The sequence below is a fragment of the Capricornis sumatraensis genome, chromosome 20 (assembly GCF_032405125.1).
Source record: "Capricornis sumatraensis isolate serow.1 chromosome 20, serow.2, whole genome shotgun sequence".
Classification (NCBI taxonomy): domain Eukaryota; kingdom Metazoa; phylum Chordata; class Mammalia; order Artiodactyla; family Bovidae; genus Capricornis; species Capricornis sumatraensis.
The window spans coordinates 14,391,603-14,409,523 of NC_091088.1; the positions used below are offsets into that span (position 1 = coordinate 14,391,603).

General features: G+C 43.8%; 1 protein-coding gene across 1 annotated transcript in view; it reads left to right on the top strand.

Annotated features, from left to right (window-relative positions):
• Positions 1-316: 316 nt before the first annotated feature.
• Positions 317-17,921, top strand: part of HSD17B2 (hydroxysteroid 17-beta dehydrogenase 2) — a 96,419-nt gene continuing 78,814 nt past the window's right edge. Inside the window, exon 1 of the mRNA XM_068993012.1 lies at positions 317-610. Coding sequence (XP_068849113.1) covers positions 343-610 — 268 coding nt within the window. The 5' untranslated portion in view covers positions 317-342. The remainder of the gene's footprint in view (positions 611-17,921) is intronic.

The following is a 17,921-nucleotide window of genomic DNA, read 5'->3' on the forward strand; positions in this document are numbered from 1 at the left end:
CCCAACTAGTTATCTCTCCAGAGGTGATTAAAAAATAATGATGTGTGCGTTTGTTGTGGGTGAGTACACATCTGTGTCATGTGTGCAGTGGGCGTGGGGGGGGAGTAATCAAATAGTCAGTGCTCTAGTATTTATATTAAACTGCAGATTGATTTAAATTACCCACCAGGAAATATGTGGCTGTATGAGTATGCTTAATTCATACTCATTCAAAGTGAGCTGGGGCTGTTTTCTCCCCCTCCCTTCTTGCCTCCCCGTTCATATAACCCAGGCTGCCTCCAGACTGCCTTTGCCCACTTGACTCACTGGTCGTGAGCACGGAAAGGTGCAGAGTCGCCAAGAATGGGCACTTTCTTCTCTGAGCCAGGGTGGCTCTGCCTGACTGTCACCGCAGTGCTGGGAGGAACAATTCTTTGCAAACTCAAGACGAGCCCAGGGCAGGTGGGGAGAAAGGTGGTCTGCCTGGCGGGCCTCTGGGGAGGCGCTTGCCTGATCAGCCTGTCCCTCTTCTGGGGCTTGGTTCTCTTCTCCCTGTCATATTTTGTCATGTATACTTACTTTTCTGGCCAAGAGCTGTTACCTGTGGATCAAAAGGCGGTGCTGATAACAGGTAAGTGGACAGCCCTACTCAGTGCCGGAACTGGCCCTTGCTTTGCCTTAGCAGGACTTTTTTTCAGATTAGGTTTAAAAAGAAAATATTTGGCATGGAGTAAATGCAAGCACATCCCCAGTGTCTTTCACTACAGCGATTTGGTCTGCTTTCTTTAGAAGGTGCCTTTGATGAGGCTGGTGGTAAGAAGGACTTGGAAGGGAACATGTGTCTAAGTCACGATTTTGGTAATTTCCCAGGATATGTACAAATAAGCCAAGGCGGTTCGTTTCATCATAGCCAGCAAAGCCCTTTATGTTTCTTTTTTTTTTTTTAAGCTAAAACCAAATTTTATTTTGAGATTAATGTTCAGCTGTGTTTTAGACTTTGCTTCTTATTCCTGAGATGCATAAAAAAGCTGTCAAATTGAAGTTATCCTTGTACTTTGCTTCATTATTTAGATATCAAAGAGACTCACCTGGGTTGGAAAAAGTTGTGGTTTTCCCCAACTGCTGTCAAGAACCTTGTGTCTCATCCGAACCTTTGTTTTCAGATCTGTCTTGGGACTGCTAATGTTTCTTATTTGGGTCAATTTGGCAAGGTGTCCAGAAGGCGGCTGGTTGCCGGTTGGCTGAGGTGCTAGCTTTTTTTCCTTCTCCTGTGTTGCTTTTTCCCCCTGCTGCAAGTGTGAGGCCAAATTAAATTCCTAGGTGTTGTAAAACTGGTTTGTTTGGTTGTGAAGTTTGAGCTTGGCTAGGACTTTAATTAGGGTTACCTAGTGTTATCCTCACTCAGCAAGGCTGCAGAAGCATTTGCTGGGAGGGAGGTCATTACCCCGCTCTCCACCCCTAGGTTGTGACCCACGGAGCAGAGTGAAGGCAAACAGGCAGTGTGAACGGAACCGAATCAGCCGATTTCCCAAGTTGCCGAGAAAGGGACTAGAAAGCCACTTGTCTATTTTGCTCTTGACTTTTAACTCAATCATGAAATTCTCTCTTAAAATGAGATGCAAGTAGGCACTTGTTGGAGGTCTGAAGTGCTGCAAAAAACAAGCTTCTGCAATGAAAAAGAAAAATCACCAAAACAGTTCAAAGGTAAAAAAATTCAGTTGATCCATGGGATGTTTATCTACACTAATCTCTGGTGTTACCTGGAATCATGCATCTGGAGGGCTTGGCTGGGTTTTCCACTGTTTCACTCAAATGCTCTAGGGCTGGCTGGGCGAAAAGCTGTAAGAACAGTATAAATTTTTCTGTTCAGTCTGTAGTAGCAAGTCCCCACAGTCTTCAGAGTAATTCCAGTTCCAATTTATTTTTTGTACTTTTCCACTTGCATGAAGGAAGACAGAACAATGAAGCATGTTTTAAAAAAATAATCATGATGCTGTTGTTGACACTAATGGCTATGATTTCCCGGAGGTCCAAATATTCCTGGGAAATGGATTTCAAGAAGCAGCTCTTCTAAGACTATTAGATAAGAATACTAAAGCTTAGGATAAACAGAGGCAAACTTCAAGGTAACTGAGAAAGCAGGAATTGTCTTTTGCTTGTTTGTCTTGTCAGTGTTCTTTATCCTATGGTTTTGAAGACAGAGGCATGCAGAAACGCACCAAATACACACCCAGCTCAGCTCACATCAGCCATTGAAATGTCCTGACTTGTGTTCAGTGGCATGGAAAATGATTGATTCAATTAGGCAACTCAAACCCAGTGACTAATCCCTCAATGAAATGCTTAACAATTAGAAGGCTCAGGCTTAGGAAAGGAAGGACATGCCTTAAGGCTGACTGAATTGCGCCTTTCAAGTCACTTTCATGAGGAATGCCATAGAGTCCATATAATTCTAGAGAAGCTCTCAAGACCTTTGTACCAAATAGGGAAATTTTAAATGAATTTAGTTAGTTAGACTCTTGCGGTTGTTCAGTTGCCCGGTCGTGTTCAATTCTTAACAACTCCATGGATTGCAGCACACCAGGCCTCCTTGTCCCTCACCATCTCCCAAAGTTTGCCCAAGTTCATGTCCATTGCATCAGCAATGCCATCCAGCCATCTCATCCTCAGATGCCCTTTTCTCCTTCTTTCCTCAGTCTTTCCCAGCATCAGGAACTTTTCCAATGAGTCAGTTGTTTGCATCAGATGGCCAAAATACTGGAGTTTCATCTTCAGCATCAGTCCTTCCAATGAGTATTCTGGGTTGATTTCCCTTAAGATTGATGGGTTTGATCTCCTTGCTGTCCAACAGATTCTCAGGAGTCTTCTCCAGAACGATAGTTCAAAGGCATCGATTCTTTGGTGCTCTGCCTTCTTTATGGTCCAGCTCTCACAACCATACCCACTGGGAAGACCATAGCCTTGAGTAATGGCAGAGCAATGTCTCTGCTTTTCAACATGCTGTCTAGATTTGTCATAGCTTTCCTGCCAAGCAGTAAATGTCTTCTGATTCCATGGCTGCAGTCACCATCCACAGTTATTTTAGAGTCCAAGAAGAGGAAATCTGCCACTACTTCCAACTTTTCCCTCTCAATGTGCCATGAAGTAATGGGGCCAGATGCCAAGATCTTAGGGTTTTCAATATTTAGTTTTAAGCTAGCTCTTTCACTCTCCTCCTTCATCCTCATTAAGAGGCTCTTTAGTTCCTCTTCAGTTCAGTTAAGTTCAGTAGCTCAGTCGTTTCTGACTGTTTGCAATCCCATGGACTGCAGCACACCAGGCCTCCCTGTCCATCTCCAACTCCCGAAGTTTACTCAAACTCATGTCCATTGAGTCAGTGATGCCATCCAACTATCTCATCCTCTGTCCTCTCCTTCTCCTCCTGCCTTCGATCTTTCCCAGCATTATGGGTCTTTTCAAATGAGTCAGCTCTTTGCATGAGGTGGCCAAAGTACTGGAGTTTCAGCTTCAACAACAGTCCTTCAGACTGAATGTCCATTCAAAACTGATCTCCTTTAGGCTGGACTGGTTGGATCTCCTTGTAGTCCAAGGGACTCTCAAGAGTCTTCTCCAACACCACAGTTCAAAAGCATCAATTCTTCAGCGCTCAGCTTTCTTCACAGTCCAACGCTCACATCCATACATAACCACAGGAAAAACCAGAGCCATGACTTGATGGACCTCAGTTGCCAAAGTAATGTCTCTGCTTTGTAATATGCTGTCTAGGTTGGTCATAACTTTTCTTCCAAGGAGTAAGCATCTTTTAATTTCATGGCTGCAGTCACCATCTAGAGTGATTTTGGAGCCCCCCAAAATAAAGTCAGTCACTGTGTCCACTGTTTCTCCATCTATTTCCCATGAAATGATGGGACCGGATGCCATGATCTTCGTTTTCTGAATGTTGAGCTTTAAGCCAACTTTTTTACTCTCCTCTTTCACTTTCATCAAGAGGCTCTTTAGTTCTTCCTCATTTTCTGCCATAAGGGTGGTGTCATCTGCATATCTGAGGTTTTTGATATTTCTCCCACCAATCTTGATTCCAGCTTGTGCTTCATCCAGCCCAGCGTTTCTCTTGATGTACTCTGCATATAAGTTAAATAAGCAGGGTGACAATATACAGCCTTGACATACTCCTTTCCTGATTTGGAACCAGTCTGTTATTCCATGTCCAGTTCTAACTGTTGCTTCCAGACCTGCATACAGATTTCTCAAGAGGCAGGTCAGGTGGTCTGGTATTCCCATCTCTTGAGGAATTTTCCACAGTTTATTGTGATCCACACAGTCAAAGGCTTTGGCACAGTCAACAAAGCAGAAGTAGATGTGTTTCTGAACTCTCTTGCTTTTTCCACTATCCAGCGGACGTTGGCACTTTGATCTCTGGTTCCTCTGCCTTTTCTAAAACCAGCTTGAACATCTGGACATTCGCAGTTCAAGTATTCTTGAAGCCTGGCTTGGAGAATTTTGAGCATTACTTTACTAGCATGTGAGATGAGTGCAATTGTGCAGTAGTTTGAGCATTCTTTGACATTGCCTTTCCTTGGGATTGGAATGAAAACTGACCTTTTCCAGTCCTGTGGCTACTGCTGAGTTTTCCAAATTTGCTGGCATATTGAGTGCAGCACTTTCACAGCATCATCTTTCAGGATTTGAAATAGCTCAACTGGAATTCCATCACCTCCACTAGCTTTGTTCGTAGTGATACTTCCCTAAGGCCCACTTGACTTCACATCCCAGGATGTCTGGCTCTAGGTGAGTGATCACACCATCTGGGTCATGAAGATCTTTTTTGTACAGTTCTTCTGTGTATTCTTGCCACCTCTTCTTAATATCTTCTGCTTCTGTTAGGTCCATACCATTTCTGTCCTTTATTGTGCTCATCTTTGCATGAAATGTTCCCTTGGTATCTCTAATTTTCTTGAAGAGATCTCTAGTCTTTCCCATTCTGTTGTTTTCCTCTATTTCTTTGCACTGATCACTGAGGAAGGCTTTCTTATCTCTCCTTGCCATTCTTTGGAACTCTCTATCAAATGTGTATATCTTTCCTTTTCTCCTTTGCTTTTGGCTTCTCTTCTTTTCACAGCCATTTGTAAGGCTTCCTCAGACAGGCATTTTGCTTTTTTGCATTTCTGTTTTGTGGTATGGTCCTGATCCCTGTCTCCTGTACAATATCACGAACCTCCATCCATAGTTCATTAGGCACTCTATCTATCAGATCTAGGCCTGTAAATCTATTTCTCACTTCCACTGTATAACCCTTAGGGATTTGATTTAGGTCATACCTGAGTAGTCTGGTGGTTTTCCCTATTTTCTTCAATTTTAGTCTGAATTTGGCAATAAGGAGTTCATGATCTGAGCCACAGTCAGCTCCCAGTCTTGTTTTTGCTGACTGTATAGAGCTTCTCCATCTTTGGCTGCAAAGAATATAATCAATCTGATTTTGGTGTTGACCATCTGTCGATGTCCATGTGTAGAGTCTTCTCTTGTGTTGTTGGAAGAGAGTGTTTGCTATGACCAGTGCGTTCTCTTGGTAAAACTCCATTAGCCTTTCCCCTGCTTCATTCTGTATTCCAAGGCCAAATTTGCCTGTTACTCTAGGTGTTTCTTGACTTCCTCCTTTTGCATTCCAGTCCCCTATAATGAAAAGGACATCTTTGGGTGTTAGTTCTAAAAGGTCTTGTAGATCTTGATAGAGCCATTCAACTTCAGCTTCTTCAGCATTACTGGTTGGGGCATAGGCTTGGATTACTGTGATATTGAATGGTTTGCCTTGGAAATGAACAGAGATCATTCTGTCGTTTTTGAGATTGCATCCAAGTACTGCATTTCAGACTCTTTTGTTGACCAAGATGGTTACTCCATTTCTTCTAAGGGATTCCTGCCCACAGTAGTAGATATAATGGCCATTTGAGTTAAATTCACCCATTCCAGCCCATCTTAGTTCCTGATTGCTAGAATGTCGATGTTCACTCTTATCATCTCCTGTTTGATCACTTGCAATTGCCTTGATTCATGGACCTAACATTCCAGGTTCCTATGCAATATTGCTCTTTATAGCATCAGATCTTGCCTCTGTGTTGTTTTTGTTTTGGCTCCATCTGTTAATTCTTTCTGGAGTTATTTCTCCACCAATCTCCAGTAGCATATTGGGCACCTACCAACCTGGGGAGTTCATCTTTCGGTGTCCTATCTTTTTGCCTTTTCATACTGTTCATGGGTTCTCAAGGCATAAATACTGAAGTGGTTTGCCATTCCCTTCTCCAGTGGGCCATATTTTGTCAGAACTCTCCACATTGACCCGCCCTTCTTGGGTGGCCCCACATGCATGGCTCATGGTTTCATTGAGTTAGACAAGGCTGTGGTCCATGTGATCAGATTGGTTAGTTTTCTGTGATGGTGGTTTTCAGTCCATCTGCCCTCTGATGGAGAAGGATAAGAGGCTTATGAAAGCTTCCTGATGGGATAGACTGACTGAGGGGGACACTGGGTCTTGTTCTGATGGGCAGGGCCATGCCCAGTAAATCTTTAATCCAATTTTCTGTTGATGGGTGGAAGTGTGTTCCCTCCCTGCTATTTACCTGGGGCTCAGTAATCAATTTATACTTGTGGGCTTAACCTGGGGCTTCCCTTGTGGTTCAGACGGTAAAGCGTCTGCCTACAATGCAGGAGACCCGGGTTGGATCCCTGGGTCAGGTAGTTCCCCTGGAGAAGGAAATGGCAACCCACTCCAGTATTCTTGCCTGGAAAATCCCATGGACGGAGGAGCCCGGTAGGCTACAGTCCATGGGATCGCAAAGAGTTGGACACGACTGAGTGACTTCACTTCATTTCAGCAATCAATAGGAAAAGGAAAAGTCAAGGCTGTATATTGTCACCCTGCTTATTTAACTTATATGCAGAGTACATCATGAGAAACACTGGGCTGGAAGAAGCACAAGCTGGAATCAAGATTGCTGGGAGAAATATCAATAACCTCAGATATGCAGATGACACGACCCTTATGGCAGAAAGTGAAGAGGAACTCAAAAGCCTCTTGATGAAAGTGAAAGAGGAGAGTGAAAAAGTTGGCTTAAAGCTCAACATTCGGAAAACGAAGATCATGGCATCTGGTCCCGTCACTTCATGGGAAATAGATGGGGAAACAGTGTCAGACTTTTTTTGGGGGGCTCCAAAATCACTGCAGATGGTAGTTGCAGCCATGAAATTAAAAGATGCTTACTCCTTGGAAGGAAAGTTATGACCAACCTAGATAACATATTAAAAAGCAGAGATATTACTTTGCCAACAAATGTCCATCTAGTCAATGCTATGGTTTTTCCAATGGTCATCTATGGATGTGAGAGTTGGACTGTGAAGAAAGCTGAGCATGGAAGAATTGATGCTTTTGAACTGTGGTGTTGGAGAAGCCTCTTGAGAGTCCCTTGGACTGCAAGGAGATCAAACCAGTCCATCCTAAAGGAGACCAGTCCTGGGTGTTCATTGGAAGGACTGATGCTGAGGCTGAAACTCCAATACTTTGGCCACCTCATGTGAAGAGTTGACTCATTGGAAAAGACCCTGATGCTAGGAGAGATTGTGGGCAGGAGGAGAAGGGGATGACAGAGGATGAGATGGCTGGATGGCATCACCGACTCGATTGACATGACTTTGAGTGAACTCGGGAGTTGGTGATGGACAGGGAGGCCTGGCATGCTGTAATTCATGGGGTCACAAAGAGTCGGACACGATGAGTGACTGAAATGAACTGAACTGAGCAGTGATCATTGCAAAGAAATAGAGAAAAACAACAGAGTGGGAAAGACTAGAGATCTCTTCAAGAAAATTAGAGATACCAATGGAACATTTCATGCAAAGATGGGCACAATAAAGGACAGAAATTGTATGGACCTAACAGAAGCAGAAGATATTAAGAAGAGATGGCAAGAATACACAGAAGAACTGTACAAAAAAAATCTTCATGACCCAGATAATCATGATGGTACGATCACTCACCTAGAGCCAGACATCCTGGAATGTAAAGTCAACTGGGCCTTAGGAAGTATCACTACAAACAAAGCTAGTGGAGGTGATAGAATTCCAGTTGAGCTATTTCAAATCCTGAAAGATGATGCTGTGAAAGTGCTGCACTCAATATGCCAGCAAAGTTGGAAAACTCAGCAGTAGCCACAGGACTGGAAAAGGTTAGTTTTTATTCCAATCCCAAAGAAAGGCAATGCCAAAGAATGCGCAAACTACTGCACAATTGTACTCATCTCACATGCTAGTAATGTGCTCAAAATTCTCCAAGCCAGGCTTCAGTAATATGTGAACCATGAACTTCAAGATGTTCAAGCTGGTTTTAGAAAAGCAGAAGAACCAGAGATCAAATTGCCAACATCTGCTGGACCATCGAGAAAGCAAGAGAGTTCCAGAAAAACATCTCTTTCTGCTTTATTGACTATGCCAAAGCCTTTGACTGTGTGGATCACAATAAACTGTGGAAAATTTCTCAAGAGATGGGACTATCCGACCACCTGACCTGCCTCTTGAGAAACCTATATGCCAGTCTCCTTTGCCCTTGGACGTGGGATATCTCCTCATAGCCGCTCCAGTGCCTATCGTCTTACTGGGGTGTTTCTGACCTTGGACGTGGGTTATCTGCACATGGCTGCTCCAGCACAGTGCAGCCACCACTCACATTTAGGACTTCTTCTAAATGCGCTTTCTGCCATTAGAGTGGTATCATCCTCATAAATAAAGTTTGATGTTTGTCCCACTGATGTTGATTCCAGGCTTGTAACTCATCCAGCCCGGGATTTCTCCTGATGTGCTCAGCATATAGATTAAACAATCAGAGTGACAGCAGCTAGCCCTGTCACATCCCTTTCTCAGTCTTGAATCAATCAGTTGTTCCATACAGGGTTCTAACTTCTTGACCCACCTACAGGTTTCTCAGGAGACAGGTAAGATGGTCTGGTATTCCCATCTCTTTAAGAGTTTCCACAGTTTATTATGATCCACACAGTCGAAGGCTTTGAAACAGAGGTAGATGTTTTTCTGGAATTCCCTAGCTTTCTCTATGATCCAGCAAATGTTGGCAATTTGATCTCTGGTTCCTTTTCCTTTTCTAAACCCAGCTTGGACATCTCGAAGTTCTTGGTTTGCATAATGCTGAAGCCTAGCATGCAAGAATTTAAGCATGACCTTATTTGACGGGAGATGAATGCAATTGTCCAATGGTTAGAACATTCTTTAAGTACTACCTTTCTTAGGAATTCGGATGAGAATTGACCTTTTCCAGTCCTGTGGCCACTGCTGGGTCTTTCAGATTTGCAGACATATTGACTGCAACACCTTGATGGCATCATCCTTTAGGGTTTTGAATAGTTTCACTGGAATTCTGTCACATCCACTAGCTTTACTAACAGCAGTGCTTCCTAGGGCCCACTTGACTTCACTCTCCAGAATGTCTGGCTGTGGGTGACTGACCGCACCATCATAGTAATCCAGCTCATAACTCCTTAAAGAATAAGCCATCATGACTTGGAACAGCTTTTGCTTCAGGTTGGCTTATACTGTAAATCAGTACACATTTTAGGGATGGGGGTACATAGAGAAAAGGGCAGTGTACCTCAAAACCATAAATGTTATTCTTTTACCTGGTAATTCAAGATTTGGACATTTCTCTTAAAGAAATAATCTGAAATGTGAGAAAAAGTGTACATGCAAACCAAACTGGTACATTTACAAAGTTATTTAAAATTGTGACATATCAAAAGCAATCAAAAAGGTGACCACATTGTAAAATTAGACAGAAAGCAACAAATGTCATTAAAATGAAGAGAAAACAAAATGGTGAGAAATGATGGTATCGTCTCCGGACGTAAAACGAGAATTTGAAAAATTCATGTGAAATGACCTGACAACTGTGCTAGAACATGAAAACTGAACTAAAGGAAAGCACCCAGGGGATCCTGGTGTTTGGCTAAGACTATATCCATGTTACATGAAGATGGAAAGCACTAGAAGGAAATAGTATGTGAATGGTTGGATCAGAGTACTTAGATTTGTTTTTCCCTCAGAAATTTGTCTAATGTAGTTATATTGCTTATATAACTATGGACTTTAAAAATACTCATAATCTAAAAGTTGAGAATCATGTTTTATTTGGTGGAAATTTTTAGGGCCTCAAGCCAAGCCTCTCAAGCTGTTACTTGAGACAGCATCTCAAGTAACCCTAAGAAAATTGCTCAGAGGAGGCGAGGAGAAGGGCCACGATTATCCAGAACTTTTTGAACAAAGGGCAGGTAGTTTGCACATCAGAAGGTTATTGTTAATTAAAGAAGATCAGATATTCTAAGTTAAGGAATTTGGGGCTTTTCTCTGGATGGGAAGATGAGGGCTCACTAAGATCATTCCTTTCATATGCGCCTCGGCTACCTGGGGCCAGCATCCCGCATCTTCACATCCTGAGCTTCCTTTCCTCAGGGCTCACTGCAGGGAGTGGCTGCAGTCTGATGGCTGCTAGCTGACAGATATTCTTTTCCTTCCTGAGTGCCCTTAGGGGTCACCACCTTACTTTGAAGGGCTGCAATCCTTGATGACTATGATATTCTTGTTTATGGATATAGCAGGAAATATTCCATTTCTCATAACAAAACCATTTAACAGAGATCATATTAAAAGGATAAAGTCCACTGTAGTGTCTAATTAATTATGGACCCAGGTGTAGGACAATTACAAGTTCAAAAAACCTTTTTCCTTGAGTCCCCTATTTCACTTTGTTAAGATAAAGGGCTTTTGTCTCTGAGACATTTAATTATAGCACGTAGGGCATTCAGGGCCCCAAAGGCTTATGGCAGTCAGTCAATTTTTTTAAAGGGCTGTAAGATTAGTGAAGAGCCCAGCCACCCTGCAACAGCATGTCAAGGGCCACAGAGGCAAAAGAGGGTTGAAGTCTGACAGGCTTGGGTTGGAAACTTGCATGCACGTTGCCTCAGGGTATGTTCTCTAGGGGCAGGGATCGAGGCAAAGATTTGTGTGAAAGGAATTTATTGGAAAGGTTAGATGACACCACCCTTATGGCAGAAAGTGAAGAGGAGCTAAAAAGCCTCTTGATGAAAGTGAAAGAGGAGAGTGAAAAAGTTGGCTTAAAGCTCAACATTCAGAAAATGAAGATCATGGCATCCGGTCCCATTACTTTATGGGAAATAGATGGAGAAACAGTGGAAACAGTGTCAGACTTTATCTTTTTGGGCTCCAAAATCACTGCAGATGGTGACTGCAGCCATGAAATTAAAAGACGCTTACTCCTTGGAAGAAAAGTTATGACCAACCTAGATAGTGTATTCAAAAGCAGAGACATTACTTTGCCAACAAAAGTCCGTCTAGTCAAGGCTATGGTTTTCCAGTAGTCATGTATGGATGTGAGAGTTGGACTGTGAAGAAGGCTGAGTGCCGAAGAATTGATGCTTTTGACCTGTGGTGTTGGAGAAGCCTCTTGAGAGTCCCTTGGACTGCAAGGAGATCCAACCAGTCCATTTTGAAGGAGATCAGCCCTGGGATTTTTTTGGAAGGAATGATGCTAAAGCTGAAACTCTAGTACTTTGGCCACCTCATGCGCAGAGTTGACTCATTGGAAAAGACTCTGATGCTGGGAGGGATTGGGGGCAGGAGAAGGGGACGACAGAGGATGAGATGGCTGGATGGCATCATGGACTTGCTGGACATGAGTCTGACTGAACTCCGGGAGATGGTGATGGACAGGACAGGTAGGCCTGGCATGCTGCAATTCATGGGGTCGCAAAGAGTCGGACACGACTGAACTGAACTGAACTGAACTGAACTGAACTGAACTTATAGGTTAAGGGTGATAGGTCGTGGAGTAGGGAAGATGAACAGGGAAGGGGAGGAGGCCAAGCCCCGATTCAGCAACAAGGGAAGTGCGTTTGGCTCCTGTATTAGCTCAATAACCTGGGGCAGATCCGGAGGCCCGGGTGTCACAGGTGAGAGCGGTCCCCATTGCAGGCCAGGGGATACCCTCTTACTTGTTCATCATTAGTTAAGTACTGTCACCCCCACCCCCTTTGGCAAGAGGAGGAGTGGCTTAAACTCCAGCTGGCTCTCCCTGCTGTGTGCGTGCTTAGTCGCTCAATCGTGTCTGCGACCCCTTGGACTGGAGCCCACCAGGCTCCTCTATCCGTGGGGATTCTCCAGGCAAGAATACTGGTGTGAGTTGCCATGCCCTCCTCCAAGGGGATCTTCCCAACTCAGGGACTAAACCCAGGTCTCCTGCATTGCAGGTGGATTCTTTACTGTCTGAGCCACCAGGGAAGCCCTCTGGCTTTCCATGGCCACTGCCTAAAAGGACCCCAGCATTCTGAGCAGCTGGTGGACAAGGTCACAGGTTCTGCTCGCTGGGAGTGAAGTGCGCTGTGGATGAGAGCCCCTCCAGATGGTCAAGGCACATATATACTGCCGTATGCAAAATAGAGAGCTGGGGGGAAGCTGCTGTGTAGCACGGGGGGCTCAGCTCAGTGCTTTGTGATGACCTAGAGGAGTGGAAAGGGGCTTCCTGGGGTGTGGGCTCAAATGGTGAAGACTCTGCCTGTAATGCGGGAGACCTGGGTTTGATCTCTGGGTTGGGAAGACCCCCTGGAGGAAGGAAATAGAGGGGTGGGATTGGGGTGAGGTGGAAGAGAGGCCTAAGAGGGAGGGGGTATATGTGTGTGCTTGTGTGCTAAGTGCTTCAGTCATGTCTGAGTCTTTGTGACCCCTATGGACTGTAGTCCACCAGGCTCCTTTGTCCATGGAATTCTCCAGGCAAGAATACTAGAGTGGGTGGCCACGCCCTTCTCCAAGGGATCTGCCTCATCCAGGGACTGAAGCCACGTCTCCTGCATTGGCAGGCGGGTTCTTTACCATTAGCGCCACCTGGGAAGCCTCGGATATATGTATGCATATAGATCCCCTGGAGGAGGGAATGGCAACCCACTCCAGTATTCTTGCCTGGAGAATTCCATGGACAGAGAAGCCTGGAGGGCTACAGTCTATGAGGTCACAAAGAGTGGTACATGACTGAAGTGACTTAACATGCACGCATAGTTAATTTACGTCATTGTACAGCAGAAATTAACACAATACCGTAAAGCAATTATAGTCCAATTAAAACAATTTAAAAAAATCATCAAGGATCTGGGGCAGCCTGATATCTGCTAGATACCTCTTACTAGCAGTGTGATCTTTCAAAGTACCTGGTTTTAGGCTTTAAACTGTTTTCTCCTCTGTAAACTGGACATGATACACACACACACACACACTCACACTCACAGTTATAGATGGAGCTAGTGGATGAGAAAGAGGAGGGGGAGGGAGGGAGAGAGGTGATTTTGTCTGTTGACGTGGTGACAGGTGAGGTTAGGTAGGATAAAAAGAGAACCAAAAGGAAAAACAATGGCTGACAAAGGAATGGAGGGTGCCTCCAGAAGGATTCCCAGAGTGGCATGAAGCCCAGTGTTGGGTGTGGGAGGGAGCTCATTAGGATTTGAAAAAGTTACTTTCTACAAGGAAGATAAGGTCTTCCAGGTAACTGGTTAATCAGCCATGACACACACAGCCAGCACTCATTAAAACTTGTTGAGTTGGATATTTTTTTTTTGAATTGCATAATTTTTAATTGGAATTTGCAAAAGTAGGTACAATGGAAGAGAGATAAGGGAAGGGAAGAAGAATATGTTTGATGTGGAAGTCTTCATCTTATGCCCCAAACAGAGTCCTAGTGGATGGTCACCCCTTTCTAGGACTTACTAAACAGCCCGATTTGTGTTCTAAAATGGAATACTGTCGGCCTCAGCTTGGGATTTAGGTTCCTTTGAATTTTTTTTCTGGTGGCTGTGGTGGGGGTTGGGGGTGGGGATGCATATAACACGTGGCTTGTGGGGGATCTTACCTCCCTGTCCAGAAATTGAACCTGCATCCTCAGCAGTGAAGGTCAGGAGTCCTAACCACTGGACCACCAGGGAATTCTCTGGGCTCCTTTAAACTTAACATTCAGTTCAGTTCAGTTCAGTTGCTCAGTCATGTCTGACTCTTTGCGACCCCATGAATTGCAGCATGCCAGGCCTCCCTGTCCATCACCAACCCCCGGGGTTCACACAGACTCACGTCCATTGAGTTGGTGATGCCATCCAGCCATCTCATCCTCTGTCGTCCCCTTCTCCTCCTGTCCCCAATCCCTCCCAGCATCAGACTCTTTTCTAATGAGTCAACTTTTCGCATGAGGTGGCCAAAGTACTGGAGTTTCAGCTTTAGCATCAGTCCTTCCAATGAACAAGGAGGACTGATCTCCTTCAGAATGGACTGGTTGGATCTCCTTGGAGTCCAAGGGACTCCCAAGAGTCTTCTCCAACACCACAGTTCAAAAGCATCAATTCTTTGGCGCTCAGCTTTCTTCACAGTCCAACGCTCACATCCATACATGACTACTGGAAAACCATAGCCTTGACTAGACGGACTTTTGTTGGCAAAGTAATGTCTCTGCTTTTGAATTAGGTTGCTCATAACTTTCCTTCCAAGGAGTAAGTGTCTTTTAATTTCATGGCTACAAACACCATCTGCAGTGATTTGGAGGCCCCAAAAATAAAGTCTGACATTATTTCCACTGTTTCCCCATCTATTTCCCATGAAATGATGGGACCGGATGCCATGATATTCATTTTCTGAATGTTGAGCTTCAAGCCAACTTTTTCACTCTCCTCTTTCACTTTCATCAAGAGGCTTTTGAGTTCCTCTTCACTTTCTGCCATAAGGGTGGTGTCATCTGCATATCTGAGGTTATTGATATTTCTCCCAGCAATCTTGATTCCAGCTTGTGCTTCTTCTAGCCCAGCGTTTCTCATGATGTGCTCTGCATATATATTAAATAAGCAGGGTGACAATATACAGCCTTGACGTACTCCTTTTCCTCTTTGGAACCAGTCTGTTGTTCCATGTCCAGTTCTAACTGTTGCTTCCTGACCTGCATACAGATTTCTCAAGAGGCAGATCAGGTGGTCTATAGTCCCATCTCTTGAGAAATTTTCCACAGTTTATTGTGATCCACACAGTCAAAGGCTTTGGCATAGTCAATAAAGCAGAAATAGATGTTTTTCTGGAACTCTCTTGCTTTTTTGATGGTCCAGCAGATGTTGGCACTTTGATCTCTGGTTCCTCTGCCTTTTCTAAAACCAGCTTGAACATCTGGACATTCCCAATTCAAGTATTCTTGAAGCCTGGCTTGGAGAATTTTGAGCATTACTTTACTAGCATGTGAGATGAGTGTAATGGTGTGGTAGTTTGAGCATTCTTTGACATTGCCTTTCCTTGGGATTGGAATGAAAACTGACCTTTTCCAGTCCTGTGGCCACTGCTGAGTTTTCTAAATTTGCTGGCATATTGAGTGCAGCACTTTCACAGCATCATCTTTCAGGATTTGAAATAGCTCAACTGGAATCCCATCACCTCCAATAGCTTTGTTCATAGTGATGCTTTCTAAGGCCCATTTGACTTCACATTCCAGGATATCTGGCTCTAGATGAGTGATCACACCATCGTGATTATCTTGGTCTTGAAGATCTTTTTTGTACAGTTCTGTGTATTCTTGCCACCTCTTCTTAATATCTTCTGCTTCTGTTAGGTCCATACCATTTCTGTCCTTTATCGAGCCCATCTTTGCATGAAATGTTCCCTTGGCATCTCTAATTTTCTTGAAGAGATCTCTAGTCTTTCCCATTCTGTTGTTTTCCTCTATGTTTTTGCACTGATTGCTGAGGAAGGCTTTCTTATCTCTCCTTGCTATTCTTTGGAACTCTGTATCAAATGTGTATATCTTTCCTTTTCTCCTTTGCTTTTCACTTCTCTTCTTTTCACAGCTGTTTGTAAGGCCTCCCCAGACAGCCATTTTGCTTTTTTGCATTTCTGTTCCATGGGGATGGTCTTGATCCCTGTCTCCTGTACAATATCACGAACCTCCGTCCATAGTTCATCAGGCACTCTATCAGATCTAGTCCCTTAAATCTATTTCTCACTTCCACTGTATAATCCTTAGGGATTTGATTGAGGTCATACCTGAATGGTCTAGTGGTTTTCCCTACTTTCTTCAATTTCAGTCTGAATTTGGCAATAAGGAGTTCATGATCTGAGCCACAGTCAGCTCCTGGTCTTGTTTTTGCTGACTGTATAGAGCTTCTCCATCTTTGGCTGCAAAGAATATAATCAATCTGATTTTGGTGTTGACCATCTGGTGAAGTCCATGTGTAGAGTCTTCTCTTGTGTTGTTGGAAGAGGGTGTTTGCTATGACCAGTGCGTTTTCTTGGCAAAACTCTATATTCCAAGGCCAAATTTGCCTGTTACCCCAGGTGTTTTTTGACTTTCTACTTTTGCATTCCAGTCCCCTTAATGAAAAGGACATCTTTTTTTCGGTGTTAGTTCTAAAAGGTCTTGAAGGTCTTCATAGAGCCATTCAACTTCAGCTTCTTCAGCTTTATTGGTTGCAGCATAGACTTGGATTACTGTGATATTGAATGGTTTGCGTTGGAAATGAACAGAGATCATTCTGTCATTTTTGAGATTGCATCCAAGTACTGCATTTCAGACTCTTTGTTGGACTATGATGGCTACTCCATTTCTTTAATGTTAGACTGCCCAAATGGATAAGCATTGAGAGTGGGTGATGGTGGTTTAGTTGCTACTTCTGACTCTTGAGACCTTATGGACTGTAGAACACCAGGTTCTTCTGCCCGTGGGATTTCCCAGGCAAGAGTAACATGGGAACTTACATTACCTTATGTAAAATAGACAGCCAACCGGAATTTGCTGTATGTCTCAAAAAACTCAAACAGGGGCTGTGTATCAACCTAGATGGTTAGGATGGGGAGGGAGATGGGAGGGAGGTTCAAAAGGCGGGTGGATATATGTATACTCATGTTGAGGGTTGACAGAAACAACAAAATTCTGTAAAGCAATTATCCTTCAATTAAAAAATAAAGAATACTGGAGTTGCCATTTCCTTTTCTAGGCTGACAGTGGACTAGGAACTAAAGGAAATAACATCTCTGCACTCAGAGCTCTACATACTTTTTATATTTGATTCCCACAACCTTAGTAACTAACATCTTATGAATGAGGAAATGATGGGTCCAAAGTCCTTGGAATACTAAGCAACATCAGTTCAGTTCAGTTCAGTCACTCAGTCATGTCCAACTCTTTGTGGCCCCATAGACTGCAGCACACCAGGCCTCCCTGTCCATCACCAATTCCTGGAGTTTACTCAAACTCATGTGCATTGAGTCAGTGATGCCACCCAACCATCTCATCCTCTGTCGTCCCCTTCTCCTCCCACCTTCAATCTTTCCCAGCATTAGGGTCTTTTCAAATGTGTCAGTTCTTCACATCAGGTGGCCAAAGTATTGGAGTTTCAGCTTCAGCATCAGTCCTTCCAATGAACACTCAGGACTGATTTCCTTTAGGATGCACTGGTTGGATCTTCTTGCAGTCCAAGGGACTCTCAAGGGTCTTCTTCAACACCACAGTTCAAAAGCATCATTTCTTTGGTGCTCAGCTTTCTCCAACTCTCACATCCGTACATGACTACTGGAAAAATCATAGCTTTGACTAGATGGACCTTTGTATGCAAAGTAATATCTCTGCTTTTTAATATGCTGTCTAGGTTGATCATAACTTTTCTTCTAAGGAGCAAGCGTCTTATGAGACTAAACCCAGCTCAGACCCATCTGCCACCCAAAGCCTTGCTCTTAACAGCTGTCATTACCAGTGCCATAGCTACAGTTACCAGTCAGCTATAAATGTTTCCAGAATATAAAATGTGTCATTCATCAGAAAGTAAGTGTTGAACATCTTTTATGGGCACAAGACCCTGCTTGACACAGAA